The sequence below is a fragment of the Amaranthus tricolor genome, chromosome 2 (assembly GCF_026212465.1).
Source record: "Amaranthus tricolor cultivar Red isolate AtriRed21 chromosome 2, ASM2621246v1, whole genome shotgun sequence".
NCBI lineage: Eukaryota > Viridiplantae > Streptophyta > Magnoliopsida > Caryophyllales > Amaranthaceae > Amaranthus > Amaranthus tricolor.
The window spans coordinates 40,241,589-40,259,942 of record NC_080048.1 but is presented as its reverse complement, the minus strand read 5'-3'; the positions used below and the strand labels follow the sequence as shown (position 1 = coordinate 40,259,942).

Sequence of the window (18,354 nt, the reverse complement as noted above, 5' to 3'; positions counted from 1 at the left end):
ATAGAAAAACATATTTAAACGTGTTAATAAATTTATAGATAAAACATAAATGAAATTTTGATGTAATTTGATCACATAATATTCAATAAGCGTAGAATTACTTAAAATAATTAGGATGTTGGTTGTGATAACAAATGAATAATTATACAATAAAGTAGAAAATTTTGAATTTTGGAGGAAGATATGGGAAAAGAAAAAAAAAAGTAACGAAAAAGATTTTCATAATTAGTTGGAGAAAATATATAAATTTTTTTAACATAAGACGAGAAGAGCAGGTCCTTGAAAAATTGAGAGGAGAAGTTATAATTTGCAGCTTCTCCTCTTAAAACTTATAGATGTTATTTTTAGCTTTTTTTTAATTATTTTAACTTTTTTGGCCAAATTTTAGCTTTTCTGTCGCAAAAATTGTTGTAAAAGGTTGCCAAATAGTAGTTTACTACTAAAATGCGCGTGTAAGAGGAAAGTGGGGCGCAATATAAGGTTTTAGGTTAGACCAACACGTGGTGGGACCTAAAGCCAACATATGCTCAGTACTTAAAATTACAAAAAAGCAAATCCCTAAATTCTCAATTAAATCACTTTTGTGGGGTCCACTTCAAACATTCTGGCCCCACTTCTTTAGAAACTTGCAAATAAACCCTACTCGCGTAAATCTCACTCTCTTCTTCTTTCTCTCTCTCTTCATCAAGCTGAACCAAAATCCTAAATTTTCCCCTTTTTTCTTGTAGAGGGAAGAAGTTAATCATTGAATTTAGTGATTGTTTTGTATATTTATCATGTTAATTTTACTGGGTAATTAATATTTTTGGGTTTTATTGGTTTTTTTGTGTTGCTTTTGTGAATAGCTTTGATCTGATGTTGATTTTGTTGTGAAAATGGGTATTCTTGGAGTTTTTTGGAGTTAAAGGTATAATATTTATGTTAATTTTTCTGGGTTATTAATTTTCTTGACTTTTATTGAATTTTTTGTTGTTTTTTTTGAATGATTTTGTTCTGATATTGATCCCTCATTTGGGTTTTGTAGTGAAAGTGGGTGTTGTTGGAGTTTTTGGAAGATAAAGGTATAAATCTTTATGTTAATCTTGATGAGTTTCATTGACGCAATTCGGCTATAGTGGGGTTTGAGGGTCGGATGCACATAATCTTATCCTTGTTGTACACTTTTTATACTTTTTTAGTGATAATAAAGAGGTTTTGTGGATTGACCCTTGTTGTTGCTAACTTCACATAGCTTAAAAGTGCATATGGTTCAATGGGTGATTAATTATTTTGGGTTTTTTGAACTTGTTGATTTTGGTGAATGATTTTGATCTGATGTTGGATTTCTTATGTGGGTTTTGTAGTTAAAGTGGGTATTGTTGGAGTTTTTGGGAGATGAATAAAGAAAGGCCTGAACCTTTGGATTTCTTCATTTGGACTGTTGAGGTAGGCTTATTTGCTTTTATTCTCTACTGGAAAAATTTGATCTTGTTGCCTTTTATTGTTTATGATTTTGATTTTGGTTACGGTGGAATGTTTTAAGAAATTCTTGTAAGATTATGTACATTGTTAGAGTATGGACTAGGATTGGTCGTTCATATCATGAAATTAGCCAATGTAATTGTGTATAATTGATGTGATCCTTCGTTAGAAGGAATCGTTCGTACAGCCTGATTGTTGGGAAATGATTGAGGTTTGAGATACTGTTTGTGTTTAAATAAGATCAATTTAGGTCCTAAAAGATGTTTTAAGAGAAGGGCAATGAGGGGTTCGGGTGGGCGGGGGTTGGGAGTAGGAGTTAGAGTGAATATTGAGTGGTAGAATTTTAATTGTGGAGCTCCTAGATAGTGATTTGTTACGAGTTTTGTCTCGATGTAGTGAGGAGGTCGGAGGATACAACTACTTCCTTTTAATAGCCTGGTGTATCGGCCCATTGAAGAAAATAATAATGCGGAATAAAGTAGAGATTAGATTTGGATTTTGAATAGTTGGTTTTTATTATTAACCAAAGCCATGAAAACTCCTATTTATACAAGGTTAAGAGAACTAATCTAGGAAACATAATAATAAAAATAATTACAAAATAATATATAATATTTCCTAAATATAAACTTTCCTACACAGCTTTTTTGGAGCTTCAGATGCCACAGCTTTTGTGAGAATATCGGCAAGTTGATTTTTTGATCTCACAAATGGAAGACTGATGATCTTCTTTTCTAGCTTCTCTTTTATGAAATGTCTGTCAATCTCAACATGCTAAGTTCGGTCATGTTGAATTGGGTTCTCAGAGATGCTAATGGCTGCTTTATTGTCACAATATAGGTTACATGCCTCTTTTCTGATGAAAGTTTAGTTCACTCAGTAGTTTCCTAACCCAAGGAATTTCTGTAATTCCTTTGGCTATTCCTTGGAATTCAGCTTTAGTACTGGATAAGACAACCACCTTTTGCCTTTTACTCTACCAAGTGACCAGATTGCCACCTACTAGGATAAAGTACCTAGAAGTAGACTTCCTGTCATCCCGATCTCCCGCCCAATCTGTATTAGTATAGGCCACAAGATCTAGGTGCCTATTTGCTTTAAAGAGAATTTCCCTACTGCTGGTTCCCTTTAAATATCTCAATATCCTCATAACTGCTGTCATGTGTTGCACTTGTGGGAGATGCATGAATCTACTTACTACACTCACAGCATAGGCAATGTCTGACCTTATGTGTGAAAGGCAAATGAACTTTCCCACCATCCTCCTGTATTGATCGTTATCAGTCAATCTGGCTCCTTCAATTATTTGAAGCCCATGATTAGTCACAATGGGTGTTTCTGCCGGCTTGCAATCCAACATTCCTGTTTCAGCTAGGAGATCAAGAACATACTTCCATTGATTGATGAAGATCCCTTTCTTTGACCTTAAGACTTCTATCCTAAGGGAGTACTTTAAATTACCCAAATCTTTCATCTCGAATTCAAGGAACAACTGTCTCTTAAGATCACTAATCTCCTTTGCGTAATCTCTAGTGATGACCATATCATCTACATAGATAATAAGACATGTGATTCGACCATCATTTTTCTTGAGGAATAGAGTATGGTCGGAGTTACTCTGTTTATAACCAGACCTTTTCAAAGCTGTAGTAAATCTTTCAAACCATGCCCCAGGTGACTGTTTCAGACCATATAATGCTTTTCTGAGGTTGCACCCCTCACCTTGACCATACCCTTCTGAGAACCCAGGTGGAGCTTTTATGTATACTTCCTCCTCTATTTCCTCATGTAGAAAGTCATTCTTCACATCAAACTGGTATAGTGGCCTATCTTTGTTTGCTGCTATAGAGAAAAGGATACGGATGGTGTCAATCTTGGCAACAGGAGAGAAGGTTTCGGAATAGTCTAAATTAAGCTGGACTTATTGTGAATGCTAGCACATTAATGGGGAGACACGAGTAAGCATAACTTGACTTTGTTGAGTCGTCTGATCCACATAGTACAAACCTTCTCGTTCAGTACCACGTCCAATGATTTTTCCAGCCTGAGCATCCTGCACAATACAACTATTAGAAGTCAACAAAACAGTACAATTAAGTTCTTTAGTCAGCTGACTGATTGACAATAATTTTTTAAATGAAAAGACAGAGAAATTTTAGTCGTGCCAGTTTTATCGACCCGAATACATTCCCTATTAGCAGTTTGGATATGTGTACGGGTTGTGGGTTATCTCGGATAAAATATCCGTAGGGTTATATGTCATCGTATCTGTAGCCCCACAATCGAAAGTCCAAGAAGGTTTATTTGGTTAACAAAGTAAACCCATTCCTCCGAATAAGATGGGTTGAAAACAAGGATTTTGGGCTGCCACTTGAAAAGAAAAGGATGGGTTTTGATTTATGGGGTTTTGGGCCTCGTTTTGGGAAGGAAAAAATGGGCTGTATTTTTGTCCTCATCTCCGTGAAAACAAGGGTTTCGGTTTATCTTTATTGATGGTGCTGCCGCTCCAAAAGAAAAAGGTGTGTTTTTATTTTTTCTTCATTTCCCCATGTGATTAGTACTGTTCTTTTGCCTTCATCCTCTTTAATCTCATTTTGCTTTCTTGACATTGTCACGAGGTCGGCCACCACACGGTGGTAAAGCTCGACTTTTCGTCAGAGTGGGAAAGAGCCAAACCTCAAGAAATGAGAGAAAAAGGTTGGAACAATTTTTGCCCATTTGAGAATTTTGATCTGGTTTTCTCGTCCATTTGAGAAGTTCGATTTGGGTTTGTTTCTTGTTTTCGAGTGTTTGTGGAGGTGGATGGTTCTTCCAACTCCGGTTATGAGTTTTGTCACCGGATAATTTAGTCCGGTGTTAAGAGGTTACTTTGTTGGTGTTTAACCACCCCGATTGCAACTAAGCGATCAATGATATTGATCGAATTTCGATTTCCATTTTTTTTATAAGCTCTTCGTGTAAATGATGAACACCTATATGGTTGTTTCGTTCGCGATCAACCTTACGGCTTGATACCACGAAGAAAATAATAATGCGGAATAAAGTAGAGATTAGGTTTGGATTTTGAATAGTTGTTTTTTGTTATTAACCAAAGCCATGAAAACTCCTATTTATACAAGGTTAAGAGAACTAATCTTGGAAACATAATAAGAAGAATAATTACAAAATAAAATATAATATTTCCTAAATATTAACTTTGCTACAATAATAACTTGTTGATTAGCTATTTTCCGTTTTGGAAGGACTAGTGGTGTTCAAAACAAACCCGACGACTGATTTTCATCTGAACTTGTTATCGGACCTGATTTGATCCGATTTAAAAATGAATTTATATTTATGTAAAAACAAAAATGTGGAAACGAGACTAGATTTTGGACTGACCCGAAACAAATGTGCAAATAAGAAGAGGCACCCTTGAACTTAAGAAAATTTAAGAAGGTAAACCAGGAAAGTTGTTGGCTTTTTAATGATTATGGGGCCCATCAGTTGGAATGAGACCTTTTAGAAAGAAATCGTTCTTAAACAAAACCGAATGACTATCTTTGTATCTTTGTTTTTTAGTTTGAAAGAAGTTTTTTAGAGAGTTGAGTTTGGATTGGTTTGAGATTGAAATATGATGGAAGCGAATTTTCCTTTGAAGAGACCAATCATTTTCTAATGTCGTGGGAATAAGACATTTGCTTTCCGTTGCAATAAATGAGACTACTTTCAGTTATGAGCTATGGTTATTGTTTCTGTGGTGGTTGGTGGACCAAGTGACTTCTAAGTCGTGAGTAGAATATTTTGGATGCAATTTTGGCCCAATCAAGTGAAGTTTAATAATCTTTTCATCTCAATCAACTCCAATTTTGACCCGGTAAAGAAATTCATGTTTGGATTTCATGTTGAGAAGGGTGACAAAAAGGTTTAAAGGGAAACGTGTTGGTCTCATCGTTCATGAACCTACGAGTGATTGAAATTTTGTGTATGCTTGTTTATACTTTGTCACCTGATTCACCAATTTCCTCGCAAATTGGAAATAGCGAATCATGGTCGGTTTTTGGCTATTTTTTGGTCATTTTGAGACCTGATTTCGAACTGACCCTAAACACTTGACCCAAATCGATCCGATGACCGTGTAAACATCTTCAGGCTTTATCTTGTGCTGATTTTTCTTAATTATTGATTCATGTGCCTCTTTTTCTTAACCAGGCACTTGCCTCTCTCTACACCCTTGCTCCCCGACATATGCAGCTGCACATATGTGCAATTCTACGTGATACTTTATTGTGCATGATGATGAAGAATTACGAAACAGATTAAAAAATTGAACATTGTTTCTAAAAATTTGTTTTGTTATTTTTTTCTGTTTTTGTCTGATGCTTTAGTTTTAATGTTTACTGCTAACTTTTATTGTCGATATGCTAAATTCTTATGTCACTAGCAAGGATTCACATATTCCGTTTTATTTCACTTATTTTCTTCTCTTTGGGCAGGATGTTGGTATGTGGTTAGAAGAAATTAATCTTGGCAGCTACCGCCAAACATTTAAGGAAAATGGTGTTAATGGCGAGTACTTGGAGGGAATGTCGATGTTTACAACTGAGCAGATACTTAGATTTATTAGGCGCTGTCACATGAAATGGGGGGATTTCATCACACTTTGCAAGGAATTGAGGCGAATAAAAGGTTTATACTCTCCTCTTTTGTTGTTAAGTTTACAAAGCCTCTATCATATGTGAGTGGGAGTTAAACAAGGGTCAATTGATGTGCAAATTTTTATTAACCGCAAGCGCACGGGGTACGTGTAGCTATACGGGTCGAATTCAGGGAAACTAGTTAACAATTTGTTTAGTTTATAACTACGAGATACGGACAAAAAATATAATCGATTTGAGAATCTAACACTATTATGAACAAAAATCAAAATGATGCAAATGAAACTAGTAAATAAAGCCAAGACAATAATTAATATTGAAGACGATGATAATAAAGCAAGTCTAGGATGTCGGAAATCATCTAATTCTAAAATGGGAGTCAATTACTCTCATAATTGTATGAAAATGAGTCTTTTGGCATAATTGAACGTGATCTAATTAACCTCAAGCTTCTGCTCTATTGATCAATATCGGTTTAAAACCTTACTAGTATTAATCCTCAAACTTTCGTTTTATTGGTTAAACTAATAGGAATTTAATTTAAATATACCTCAATTCTAAATTAATCATTATCTCAAATTTCCGTTTTATTGAAAAGGTTAATAAAGATATTTAAACTAAAGTTCATTAAGCGGTTTCATCATAGACCCAAATTTCACATAATTAGTCAATCAAAATTCATTCCATGCTTCAAATTAGGGTCAATCCCTTAATCCTACAATAATCCTACAAGGAAAATCTACTCACTAAACTTAATAACTAACATGAAATTAATAATAAACAAAACCCTAATTAAGATGATGAACATGATGAAAATAATGAATTAAAGACAATTTAATGAATAATTAAAGGACAAGATACAAAAACTTACAAATTGGAACATAAACAAACCATAGATTGCATAAATAATTGAAAGTTGCGACAAAAAAATAAAAAACTAAGCTTAATAAACTAAAAACTGAAAACTAGAGCATTAGGGCGTCTAGGGCACTTAAAGCACAAAAAAAATGAAAATAACTAATGTCTATTTATATTCTAAGGTTACTTGAGGAACAATCTCCCCAAAAATAACTGATTTCTAATAATAAAATAAAGCTAAAATAAATAAAACCACTAAAATAGTGAAATAAAACTGTTAGATGTGGATATCAGCAGTTGGAGACGAGTCGTAGCTTTTAGGCAACGACTCGTCATTTTGCTTATGACTGGCAAACTTTAAACAGCCTTCATTTCTTGCTCGGTTGTTGGAATTGGACATATAATATATCGTTGGAAAGCTCTTGAAGTCTACTTTTCAATGCCCCAAACCTTGCATTAATACGATCTTTCTATTAAAAGTTATGACCAAAAGAGTGAGCATGTATCAAATTTCCCCTCAAAACTTATGCATTTTAAACACTTTTCAACCCTTTTTTTCCATCTTCATTGTAAAACATCTTTAAACGAGCAATAATCTTAGTAAACTCCGTCATCATCAAAACCATAAGAATTATGCTTAAAACGATCAAAACCGTTCAAAACCAACATGAATAACCAAAATGGAGAAAGTAGCATAAATATTCAAAATAAGCACGAAATTACTAACAATAATCATTATTAAGGAGTTTAAAATGATATAAATAAGTGCAAATAATTGCATTTATCAATCACGTGCACTTCTTATTTACATGAAGTTGTAGATGATGTTTGCTACCAAATGTCATTTGGAAACAAACTCTTTGTTATCACTCATAAGGGTAAGCTTACGTACATTAGTGATGGATCTAGGATTTATATAAAGCAGTCAATAAACCCCATTAGTAAGAAACTCCCTCCGCCTAAGACATACATTCGACGCCTTAAAACCCGCTTAGGTTTACATTGGGGTAATGAGGTGGAATCTTTAAAAACTTCTTGATTGTATGCTTGTAGAGAACATTCCATTCCATTATTTGGGTCTCTATAAACATTGAACCTCCCTCCACTTAGGTTGACATTTAACAATGTAAATATTATATCAGCTCATCTTATATGAGACCATCTCATCATGAGATGGGCCGTGTAATTAGCTCAATTTTGTAATCGGTCACTTTAAAATTGTAAGTTATCGCTTTAATACATTAAATGTAAGACCAGCCCAATAAACATTGTCTTACCATTGGACCTTCTCATTTAAGGATTTGTGATATTATATTCGTAGCTTTCATTACTTGGATCTTCACTCATCCTCTTCGGAATATTCGGATTTTATTTTGAAAAAAAAGCCTTCCAAAATTCCTAAAAATTATGACTATTAAAAAAGACTAAAAGGTGAAAATATTTAATATTCATCATTCACTTCAACTCGTTCCAAATTCTAATTTGATCACATTCACCTGAAAAATGTTGCATAAATTCATCGAAAAGCAAGAAAATATTTCTTATAATAGAACTAAATTTCGGTAAGATCTCCAAAAATACCCAATTCAAATGGGGTGGAGCACAGAAAAGGGATCACTCTTTGAGCGTAATATAGTGGAATCATGGCGAAGCGCTGATTATAGAGTCGGGTTATTTATATAGAGAGACTAAGAAAACTTCATCGCTTCCGCAAAAAAAAATTTGTGATGCTCGAGGGACTATCCTTTCTTTTTATCCCTATTATATTTGCTATGTATGTGCTATGCAGGGCAAACCAACTCTCAAGTATACATATAGTAGACGAGGATGGAAGAACGTGAGCCTCCATGAGAAAGATTAAGAACAAACAGTTTCCGTGGGCAACGGCTATTTTCAGTTAAGTAGGCTAATATTTATGGAGTCTAACATAAGGCCTAGAGACTTCCCGATAAAAGGGGTATTTAGTATTTACAAAAAAGAATATAACTCTACTTACCAAAAATAGCCGTTGCCCACTAAAATCGTTTGTTCTTAATCTTTCTCACGGAGGCTCACCTTCTTCCGTCCTCGTCTACTATATGTATACTTGAGAGTTGGTTTGCCCTGCGTAACATTATGATAAGAAGCCATTATGGTTCTGAACTTCAGTTTAGTTTACATTTCAAGTCTCCTTAGAATCTGTCTTACACGTACCCATGTCAGACGTCAGTTCTCGAGTCCAGGTAACAATTTACTACATAAATACAAGATCTATTCGCATCGACTTAATCAGGTCGATATAATTGACTATTAACGCTTTTAAGTACAGATTTATACGCTAACAGCATGACTTTCTATATATTGTTCAGTGGCGTGCTTGAAAGGAGAGCAAAAGGTTCGTCGACCATGGTGGGCGCCTTCCTGTTTGTCTGTAGTGTATGTGAAGGCAGCCAAGCGCAACAGACAGTCACGTGTTGTATCATTGAAGCTCGAACCATGATAGTCGAGGGTACATCTTGTACGTATATTTACAGTTTTGTTTAGTGTAAAAGTATGAAGAAACGAGGAAAACTCACAAATGTTGTAAAATGCCAATGATTTGTAGCTGTACGATTTGTATGTATCTAAAGAAGAATGATGTTTGGACGTTCGTTGCAAAGCTTCTCGCTAAGCAATTTGAGCTCACTAAGAAAACTAGATACTGCTTCTGCCGTCCGTATCTCAATGCATTGCTTAGGCCTTAGGTCATATAATGCGTGTTAGACCCGTCAAAACGATTAGTCGGACTTTTTTTGAATCCATATGTTTGGCTCAATGGGTCAATAATTTTTATTTATTTATTTATTTATTTTTGTTAAAATGTGAAATATTTAAAGATACCATGTAAATGTTTTGCTATAAATTTTTTTCATAACATTTGTGTCATTAAGAGTTTCAAATTTCAATTAAGAAATATTGATGTAAAAATAGTAGGTATAACTCAAATTTTGTCAAATTGTTAGATATAGATAGGATTGATCAAGAAAATTTTATTAGATATCTAAATCGGTTAAAAAAATCAACAGATTTAACGGTTAAAGTGCTCCATAAAAGCTAATAGCTAGTAAACCTAACAAAACTAATTTTTTGAGGAGATACTACAAGCTCTATTATAACTATCAAAATATGTAATTTATGTGCTTCACAAAACTACAACATCTCTAACTTTTTGTTCACTGCTTGCATTTCTATTTGTACTTTCCATATACTATGTTCATATATATTTTAAAAATAAATTTTTTTAGGCAATATAGATATTATGTTATTAATAATAAAGTAAATAGAAAAAAAAAAGTAGAGATCTAAACATTTAAAAATATTAATAGTTAAGTGAAAGAAATATTAGAACTATAAACATTAAAAATTGTTAAAATAAAGTCAGTGAAAACATATAAATGCTTAAATAAAGTTACTGAAAAATATAGACCAAATATTAAAAAATATGAAAATTAGAATGATCACAACTAATTATGTCAAAAAATTATGATATTAATAGAAATTTTTTTAGAAAAACAACAAAAATACCGCCTAAAATAAAAATAAAATATCAAATAGAAGGGGGCATTTCATAATTAACCATGAAATAGCATTTTTTGATTACGGGACAGGTTGAGAGAAAGAAAAGGCTAGGAAAAGGGAGATGCAAGAATTGAATTAAGGACCTTACACAGAAAAAGCAGTACAAACTCCATATGATTAGGGATGGTCATGGGGCGGGTCTGAAGCGGGTCTGGATAGATTCAGACCCGGATCCTGACCCTTTTATTTTTTTGGATCCAGACCCGGATCCGGACCCTAAGGGTCCAGAATTTTCAGACCCAGACCCGGACCCGACAGGGTCTAGGGTCCTTAATGGGTCCTATACAAAGCCTCTTTGATTTGTCAAAATTGAACCTTTTTCGAGTCTTTTTGTATTTTTGTAAGCAACTTATTATCGTATTATAAACACTTGTTCGAGTCCATGAAAATCAAATACAAAATAATTACTAGAACGTAAATTACATATAACAGAAATCAATAACAATATGATAGTAAGGCTAGCCAAAACAATAGCAAATAATGATATCAGAAACAGAGAATCAGCAACTTCAGTCCTCTAAGAATTTCACATTTCGAGTCTTACAAAACTGTCTTACACGAACACAATACATAATTCGATTCAAGACATCAATAAGCACAAGCACACAATACCGGAATTTTTTGTTCCGTTAGGACTTGTTCGATATCAAGTGAAGACACAATTAAACTATGTACTGAATAGGTTTACAAGTCTTCCCAACTTGTAAAGATAGGAAACCAAGGTTCAGCTAGAAATAGGTGCCTTCTGGAGGTTGAACAAGTTTCCGATTGTAGGGTGCAGCCATTTCTTTCCTCAGCTGAGTCAGGATGTCTTCCATAGTGCAATCTCTCTGCCAATTTGCCAGCATACTAAACTTTTTCGGTTCAACCTGTCATTCATGACATTACACATCAAATACTTCTACTTACCAACCCTACGCAGGATTCCAATAACCCTGCACAACATTACAGATCATGGAGGATATGATGCAAATTCGTCAAGCGTGAATTCGTCAAGCATATATGTGTAATGTTATGCATCAAGTCTTTGGTTTGAGATTTCATTATACATCAAGCGTAAACAAGACCCTAAAAACGCGTGAATCAAATAAGCATATATTTCCACATCCATCAGGCAAAAAGTCCATAAAAATATTACCACTCCAGACTCAGGATTCACACAAGTCATGTTGACCCGGGTATGGAAGCGCACACTTGGAGGTTTCTCCGGATAGTCTTTGTCACAAAAGAGCTTCAATTGATAAATGCGGCCTTCATGTACACTCTGATACAAAATCAGCACAGATATTCAATAAAACAACTACCAAAGGACAACTATGGAGGAAATATCAAAACATAATTAACAATATCAGACACTAGCAATCTTTCAAACAACAGTCCAACAAGAAAAAACCATGTGTATGATATATACATCAATTAAGGAAACCAATAAAGTGACAATGACAATAACATAATGTTCCAAAATCAAGCTGGCTGCCCAAAAATATGGGGCTATGCATGGGTCACTCAGCACGCCTAGGGGGTCCGAATAAAGAGACGTATCCATAACACAGAAAGCAAGTAGCAAGTTCTTGGATAACGGATAAAAAATTAAGGTACACATAAATGATGTTTACAACAAGTTGATTAATTGGATCCCTTTCCTTTGATTTCCGGATAATGTATACGGAAATATACCCCTTTTACATAACCAGTGTAGAGAAAATCCGGAACAACACATCTAATCCTGATTCCTGAGTCCATGACAACTCAAATACATTTCTTTAGTATTCTTGCTAATAATTACATTATATTCTACACATAAATTCACTCAGAAAATTTTGTTCATTTATAGTCCCTCCAATTCTAATCAAATTCCCCATTCGTTTTTTAGCACTATTCATCAATCTCTCAAAGTTTGTATTTTATTCTCAATCTATAAGTTAAAACATAATCAAGTGGAATCTTATTTGATTCGTTTCTTATAAATATTATTGATATCAACGATATATAATTATAAACCAAGCACAAAAAGAGATAGTTAAGATTGAAATATCGCATCAACAGGTGTGCAAAACCAAATGGAACATTTGATTAGAATAGGAGGGAGTAGTTTGTATCATATGAAATCTTACCCTCAATGAAGTCTATCATCCTAAAACTTAGAAGTAAAACAACACTCCAATGCAACATCTATAATCTGCACTATTGATATAGATGAGATGTACTCATGTAAAAACTAAAATGTCAACAAAAGGAGATTCAAAAATACTCACGTTGTGAGGACCAATTATAGTTCCCGTCCAAGAACGCATGTAGATATCATCACTGTCATCCATCCCATAGCTGACACTCCCGTCTCCAATACCTTTCTCACCACGCTCAAGCTCTTCTAGCAACCTAAAGTTTCTGGGAACTGTATGACAATATCAACAAAAGTACAATTATATACTACCATTGAAGCTTTGTGACAAATTACCTGAAATTCGATCATTAGTTAATAAAACCAGTATGCAAAAGGATCATCCGATAACCCTCCATCAATAAAAGCCACCAAATAGTAAACACAACAATGCTCAAACTAGAAATTTGCTTGTTACAATTTACAAGTAAACTCAATACTATAATCAACAAAGTACTAGTATAACGAACAATCTTGTTATGCTATATAACAGATACATTACCAAAAGGAAAGGAAAAACAAGCATAAGAGTAAAAACCAGGCACCTTTTCACAATGAACCCACCCTCTATCTTCACGAAGGCTCTATAAAACCTAAATCAAGGACAGCCATGATGAGCCTCCAGCTCTCCACTACCAAATAAACCACATTCGTACATACTTTCCCGACAAGCAGAAGTTAAGCACTATAGGGTTTTAGCGCAGACAACCTGTTGTACCAAACCACTCTTAAGAGTTGATAAACATTTCCATAAATATGCACCTATCCTCAAAGTTTAAAAAGTCGACTAAATGCTAAAACTCTACCATCCTGAATTCAGGTTTATTGTTTTATTCAAGCTTTATCAATTAGTGCATTGTTACAACTTGATCTTTTTCTATCTCTCTTCCTCAAATTTGACTCCACATGACCTGTAAAGATACTATTAAAAGTTACTGATGATCAAACGATACCAGAAAAATTCTAAGTTAAAAAAAAATTGAGTACCGAGCACTAACTTTTTTATTTTTTATCCAGCATACTGCAAATATTACCTTTCATCATAAGAGCATGGAAGTTTATTATTCTACCACTCTACCGAAATTGGTAACTGCACGAGTCATGCATTTCTTGTCTTTTATTTTTTATTGATTTTGATTTTCAAAAATCACATCCCCTTACGTGAGATGTGTAACTCAAGCTACATGAGGAAGTTATATCCTATGAGTGTAAATATAGAGAGAAAAGAGGGGTCACAAACACATAAATAAATTTTCTATAGCACTGAATCTCAATCCAAAGACTTGATTCATAAGATCACACATATAGTGCCCAAAATCATCTTGTACTAGCTCATGTTGGTGAGTCATGCATTTCTACTAGTCCAAAAAATTATATTCAAAGACATGTTTAGGATCATGCTATATAAAGATATAAGCATAAGTGTATGAGTGTATTACTAGCAACCTGAGCAAAGAAAAGAACAAATAATTAAGAGCAAAATTTGTCGGAAATGTAAAGATATAGCAATTCGCCTCCTTCCTCACCAGCCGAACATTCATCTCTAGAGCAATTCGGCCTCCATTCATTTGTGTCATATGAAACACAACAATTTTAATCAAATGACCGAGGCCAAAACCAAAAACCATAACAAGAAGATTCCCCCTCCACCTAGCAGCTATGTCTACATAATCATTAGACTCAACTCCAAAACCAAAAACCCCATCAATAAACTCCCTGAGTCCCTGTGTAACAACTTGAGCTAATTCGAACCAAAACACGGGAAAACAATTCACTTTTCAACATCTTGATTAATTTCAATAAGTAGCGTTAACATTAAGCATATGTAATTCTATGCAAGAAATTAAAGGTGCAAATATGAAACAGTTAAATATTACCCTAACAATTTCCAACTCCATTAGAACGATGAAACATAAACATGTACAGCAAAGTTAAACCCAATTTCCAATTCCATAAAAGAACAATAACGAAACTAAAACAAGATCAAAACAATCAGTAATCATCTCAAATCAACCACTAAAAAAACAAAAAACCCTAATTCTAGTTCAAGAAAGCAAAATTAATAACACGTATAGACCCTATTAGTTGAATCAATCAAAAAAAAAAAATAAAACCCACATGAAAAATGTACCGATCAAGCACAAAAACAAGATGAAAACTAATAAATAACGAATCTTACCTATGAATTAACTAAAAACCTCCATTAATGGAAAAAGGGAAAAGGGTAAGATGGCTTACCGACAACGCTGGATCCGCCAGAACCAATCGTCATAATTCAGTTGGAGAATCAAAGGGTTTGAGAGATACAGAATTTGAGAAAAGGGGGGTTGTTAAGATCGAAAATGGAGGTTTTTGGGAGAGGTGAATGAGAATATGAGATAGAATTGGATAGATGGTGTGTTTTAAGGAGTACTCTTGGTAGAATCTATATCATATTGTTGTACTTGTGGGGTGAGTGGAAGAATTTTAGAGTTACTTTAAATTAAATTTGATATGTCTAAATAATATGAACTTGATCCGAAAATAAGATATATTTCAAATTAATCGAACTAATACTAAATTTTTTTTTTTTTTTACTTTGAATAAATTTGCTATTCAACATTCAATCAGATTTTATTTCGATTTTTGTTATCCGGCAAATTCAAAAGATAAAAGAGTATATCTTTGTAAATTTTTTTAGATTAAATGGGTGAAACCTATACTTCATAAACCATATTTGAAATTGGAGTTAGGATTCTCTCCATTACTTAAAATGTGATAGAGAGTTCATTACTCAATTTAATAGTTATAATTCCTTGTTGAAGTGAAATAGAAGAATTTTGAGATTTTATTTTTTATTATAAAATATGTGTCAAAATTTTAGCATGATTAATAGAAAAAAGTAAAGGAGAGAATCCTAATGCTTGAGATTGATGCGAAATTTGATAATTTTCATATAAGCAAAAATATCAGATATTGAGTACTTTATGTCAAAAACTGAGTAATCAATTTCAACTTAACGCAGTTAATTTTAACCTATGATATCAATTTTGACATTAAAGTAGTTAATTTAAACTTAAAGTAAACCTTAATTTGATCAATTAAAATAAAAAATTCAATTTTGACCTAACAATTAAAGCGATCGATTTCTACTTACAAGTTTATAACCTTATATGAATCAATTATGATCTTTTTAAAGTCTTCAATTTCGACGTTAAAGTAATGAATTTAGTTATAACTTTTAAAATGAATCAATTTTAACCTTTAATATATCAATTAAGATCTTAAATTGATCAATTAGTGATCACGTAGTGTAAAATATTATAAATAGTAATGAAATATGTTTGAGATATGAATAGAGTATGTATAAGATAAATTTGTTGACTTTTAAAAATTGGCTAGTTAACATATATCAAATGAGATAAATGGCCAAGAGCAATCCAAATACTAAATTCATGTTTGAATAGTGCACTCCCATCTAGATAATTCATGTGTTCTAAAATACTCGCCAAATTATAGTTATTAAAATTATTTATGTTTTAAGTTTATTTTATATATTGTGGTTAATGTGTGAGAAAAAATATATTATCAAGTAGGATCTTGTTTGAATCGTCTAATCGTGTACTTTCATAATATTATCTTTTTATAATTTTTAAATGCGTATAGTTTAATAAATAAATAATTAAAACAACACATTAGACCGCGTAAAAAGTCAAATGTAATAAGTATAACGAAACGTAAGAAGTATACATGTTTAATACATTAGAAGTTTATTCGATAGTAATCGATTCTGCACTTCAAGCTCAGCTATTCGCACGAACAACTAATTGTCTGTGCGGATCTGAGGCTTGAGAGATACTAAAATAAGACTAACATTGCAAAAAAGTGAGAATGGTCCCAGTTAATAATATTGGAAGTAAATTTAAGATCAATTGAAAGAATCTTGAACTGAGTATTAGGTTAAAACTATTAATTAAATTGCATTATTTCTCATGTCGTATTGGATTAGTCATAATTATAGTCATAAACTCAATATTACGCTAAAAAATAAGAATCGGGTGGAGAAATAAGACGTGCAAGTCATATCCATGTCCTGTCCAAGGAGAAATATGGTCCATTTTTACCCAATCTATCATGTCGTAATAATCCATTAATTACTTTATTTTATTGTAATTTAACCACCCAAAAGATTAATTAGTTTTCTTTTCACCTAATGCCATATTAATTAAGAATGCTTTCATATTTAATGCCATATTAATTAGTTTTCTTTTCACTTAATATTAGTAAATGATATTTCACTACTTAACTTTGTGTTTGAAAAACCGAAAATCTCCTAAATTATAGATGTTCATTTAAATTTTGGGACAAGTATTTCGAATTAATGAGTTTAAAATCAAATTTTATGTCAATTTTTATACAAATGTAAATTTATTTATGAAGTTGAATTATGAAGTTGAATTACAAAGTTAGACAAATATTAAATTCAGTTTCGAAATTTGAATGCTCCAAACACACAATATATTAAGAATTCATGAACATTAGAAAGAGACTATATAATACTTCGATCCTCCATTTGAAATACCAGTTATATGACGGTTATCGCAATAAACTTTTTTTATATATTGTGGTTAATGTGTATGAAAAAATATGGTCAAGTAGTATCTTATTTGAAATGTCAGATTATATACTTATTTCCCAAAATAGTGTTCATGTAGGTAAGGTTTAACACTAAACTGCTTTGGTTTGAAACTTCCAAACCTCAATGTGAGCTAAAACAATTGTTGGAATATTTTTTTGAGAGATCAAAGAATATTTGAAAGTAACTTCGTTTTGCGATGAAAAAAAGTAAAAATCGCTTCTCTTGATATTCCTATACTAGCCACAAATACTTGATGCATTTGAGTCTTGGATCAATCTGAATAAAATAACAATAAAAACTAAAGAAGAAAAGTTATAATGAACATTTGGATATAAAATTATTGTTGGACATTGATTTATTTTTAGAAAATTTGTTAATAACAATTTTAACTCTGTCTCGTTAATTCAAAAAAATTCTTATTAGTATTGGTAAACTCAAAATTATCCTCACAGTTGGTGAACCCTTCTCATAAAGTAGGTAAATTAATAATTGATATTTTTGTTAGATTTTTCTTGTTTTTATTGGGAACAACTTTTTTAAGTAAAGTAAATAAATAAGTGAATTGCTTAACATCGTCCTAAATGTTCCACCCATGCAATCCTATTTTTTTTCTAAATTTCCCTAACCCGTATAATTAAATAATAATTTTAGACATATTTAAAGGAGAAAACTGACTTTTAATTTTTTATTGCGATTTTGTATCTATATTATTGAATCATAATTGATTCTATATATCACATGTTATATGATGTATATACCAATTATTTTGTCGGTCTAATTTTTATGTTTGAAGTTTTCAAATCAAATTCAGATAAATTTGGTTACATTTCTTTCCTTTATAAAAAACTTTTTAAGAAAATAAATTTCAGTGAGGACTAGAGACTGTATTGTTTTATTTTCTAGTTCTACTTAGGCCACTATTCTTTTGGTTCACAATAAGTTTTGAAGACTTCAAACCAAAATTAAAATAGATTAGTAACATAAACACTATTTTGAAAAATATTTTTAAGCGAGCACCATAA

The 18,354-nt window shown here is 32.5% G+C and overlaps 2 protein-coding genes across 3 annotated transcripts; one reads left to right on the top strand and one right to left on the bottom strand.

Moving 5' to 3' along the window:
- Nucleotides 1–510: 510 nt before the first annotated feature.
- Nucleotides 511–9,771, top strand: LOC130806071 (uncharacterized). Of its 2 annotated transcripts, XM_057670992.1 has the most exons (5): nucleotides 511–907; nucleotides 1,025–1,061; nucleotides 1,344–1,425; nucleotides 5,937–6,129; nucleotides 9,305–9,771. In XM_057670992.1, the coding sequence occupies exons 3-5, from the start codon at nucleotides 1,375–1,377 to the stop codon at nucleotides 9,433–9,435; spliced, it is 375 nt and encodes a 124-aa protein (XP_057526975.1). In that variant the 5' UTR covers nucleotides 511–907; nucleotides 1,025–1,061; nucleotides 1,344–1,374; the 3' UTR covers nucleotides 9,436–9,771. The 2 variants fall into 2 exon arrangements, with proteins under 2 accessions (XP_057526975.1, XP_057526976.1); XM_057670993.1 differs by lacking the exons at nucleotides 511–907; nucleotides 1,025–1,061; nucleotides 1,344–1,425 and adding an exon at nucleotides 4,080–4,158.
- A 1,266-nt stretch (nucleotides 9,772–11,037) lies between these two features.
- LOC130806070 (ubiquitin-conjugating enzyme E2 variant 1D) lies at nucleotides 11,038–15,197 on the bottom strand. The gene is made up of 4 exons (XM_057670991.1): nucleotides 14,953–15,197; nucleotides 12,809–12,948; nucleotides 11,692–11,817; nucleotides 11,038–11,422 (listed from the first exon to the last, which is right to left on the bottom strand). Exons 1-4 carry the CDS (start codon nucleotides 14,984–14,986, stop codon nucleotides 11,282–11,284), a joined length of 441 nt encoding a protein of 146 aa, XP_057526974.1. The 5' UTR covers nucleotides 14,987–15,197; the 3' UTR covers nucleotides 11,038–11,281.
- Nucleotides 15,198–18,354: the final 3,157 nt, after the last annotated feature.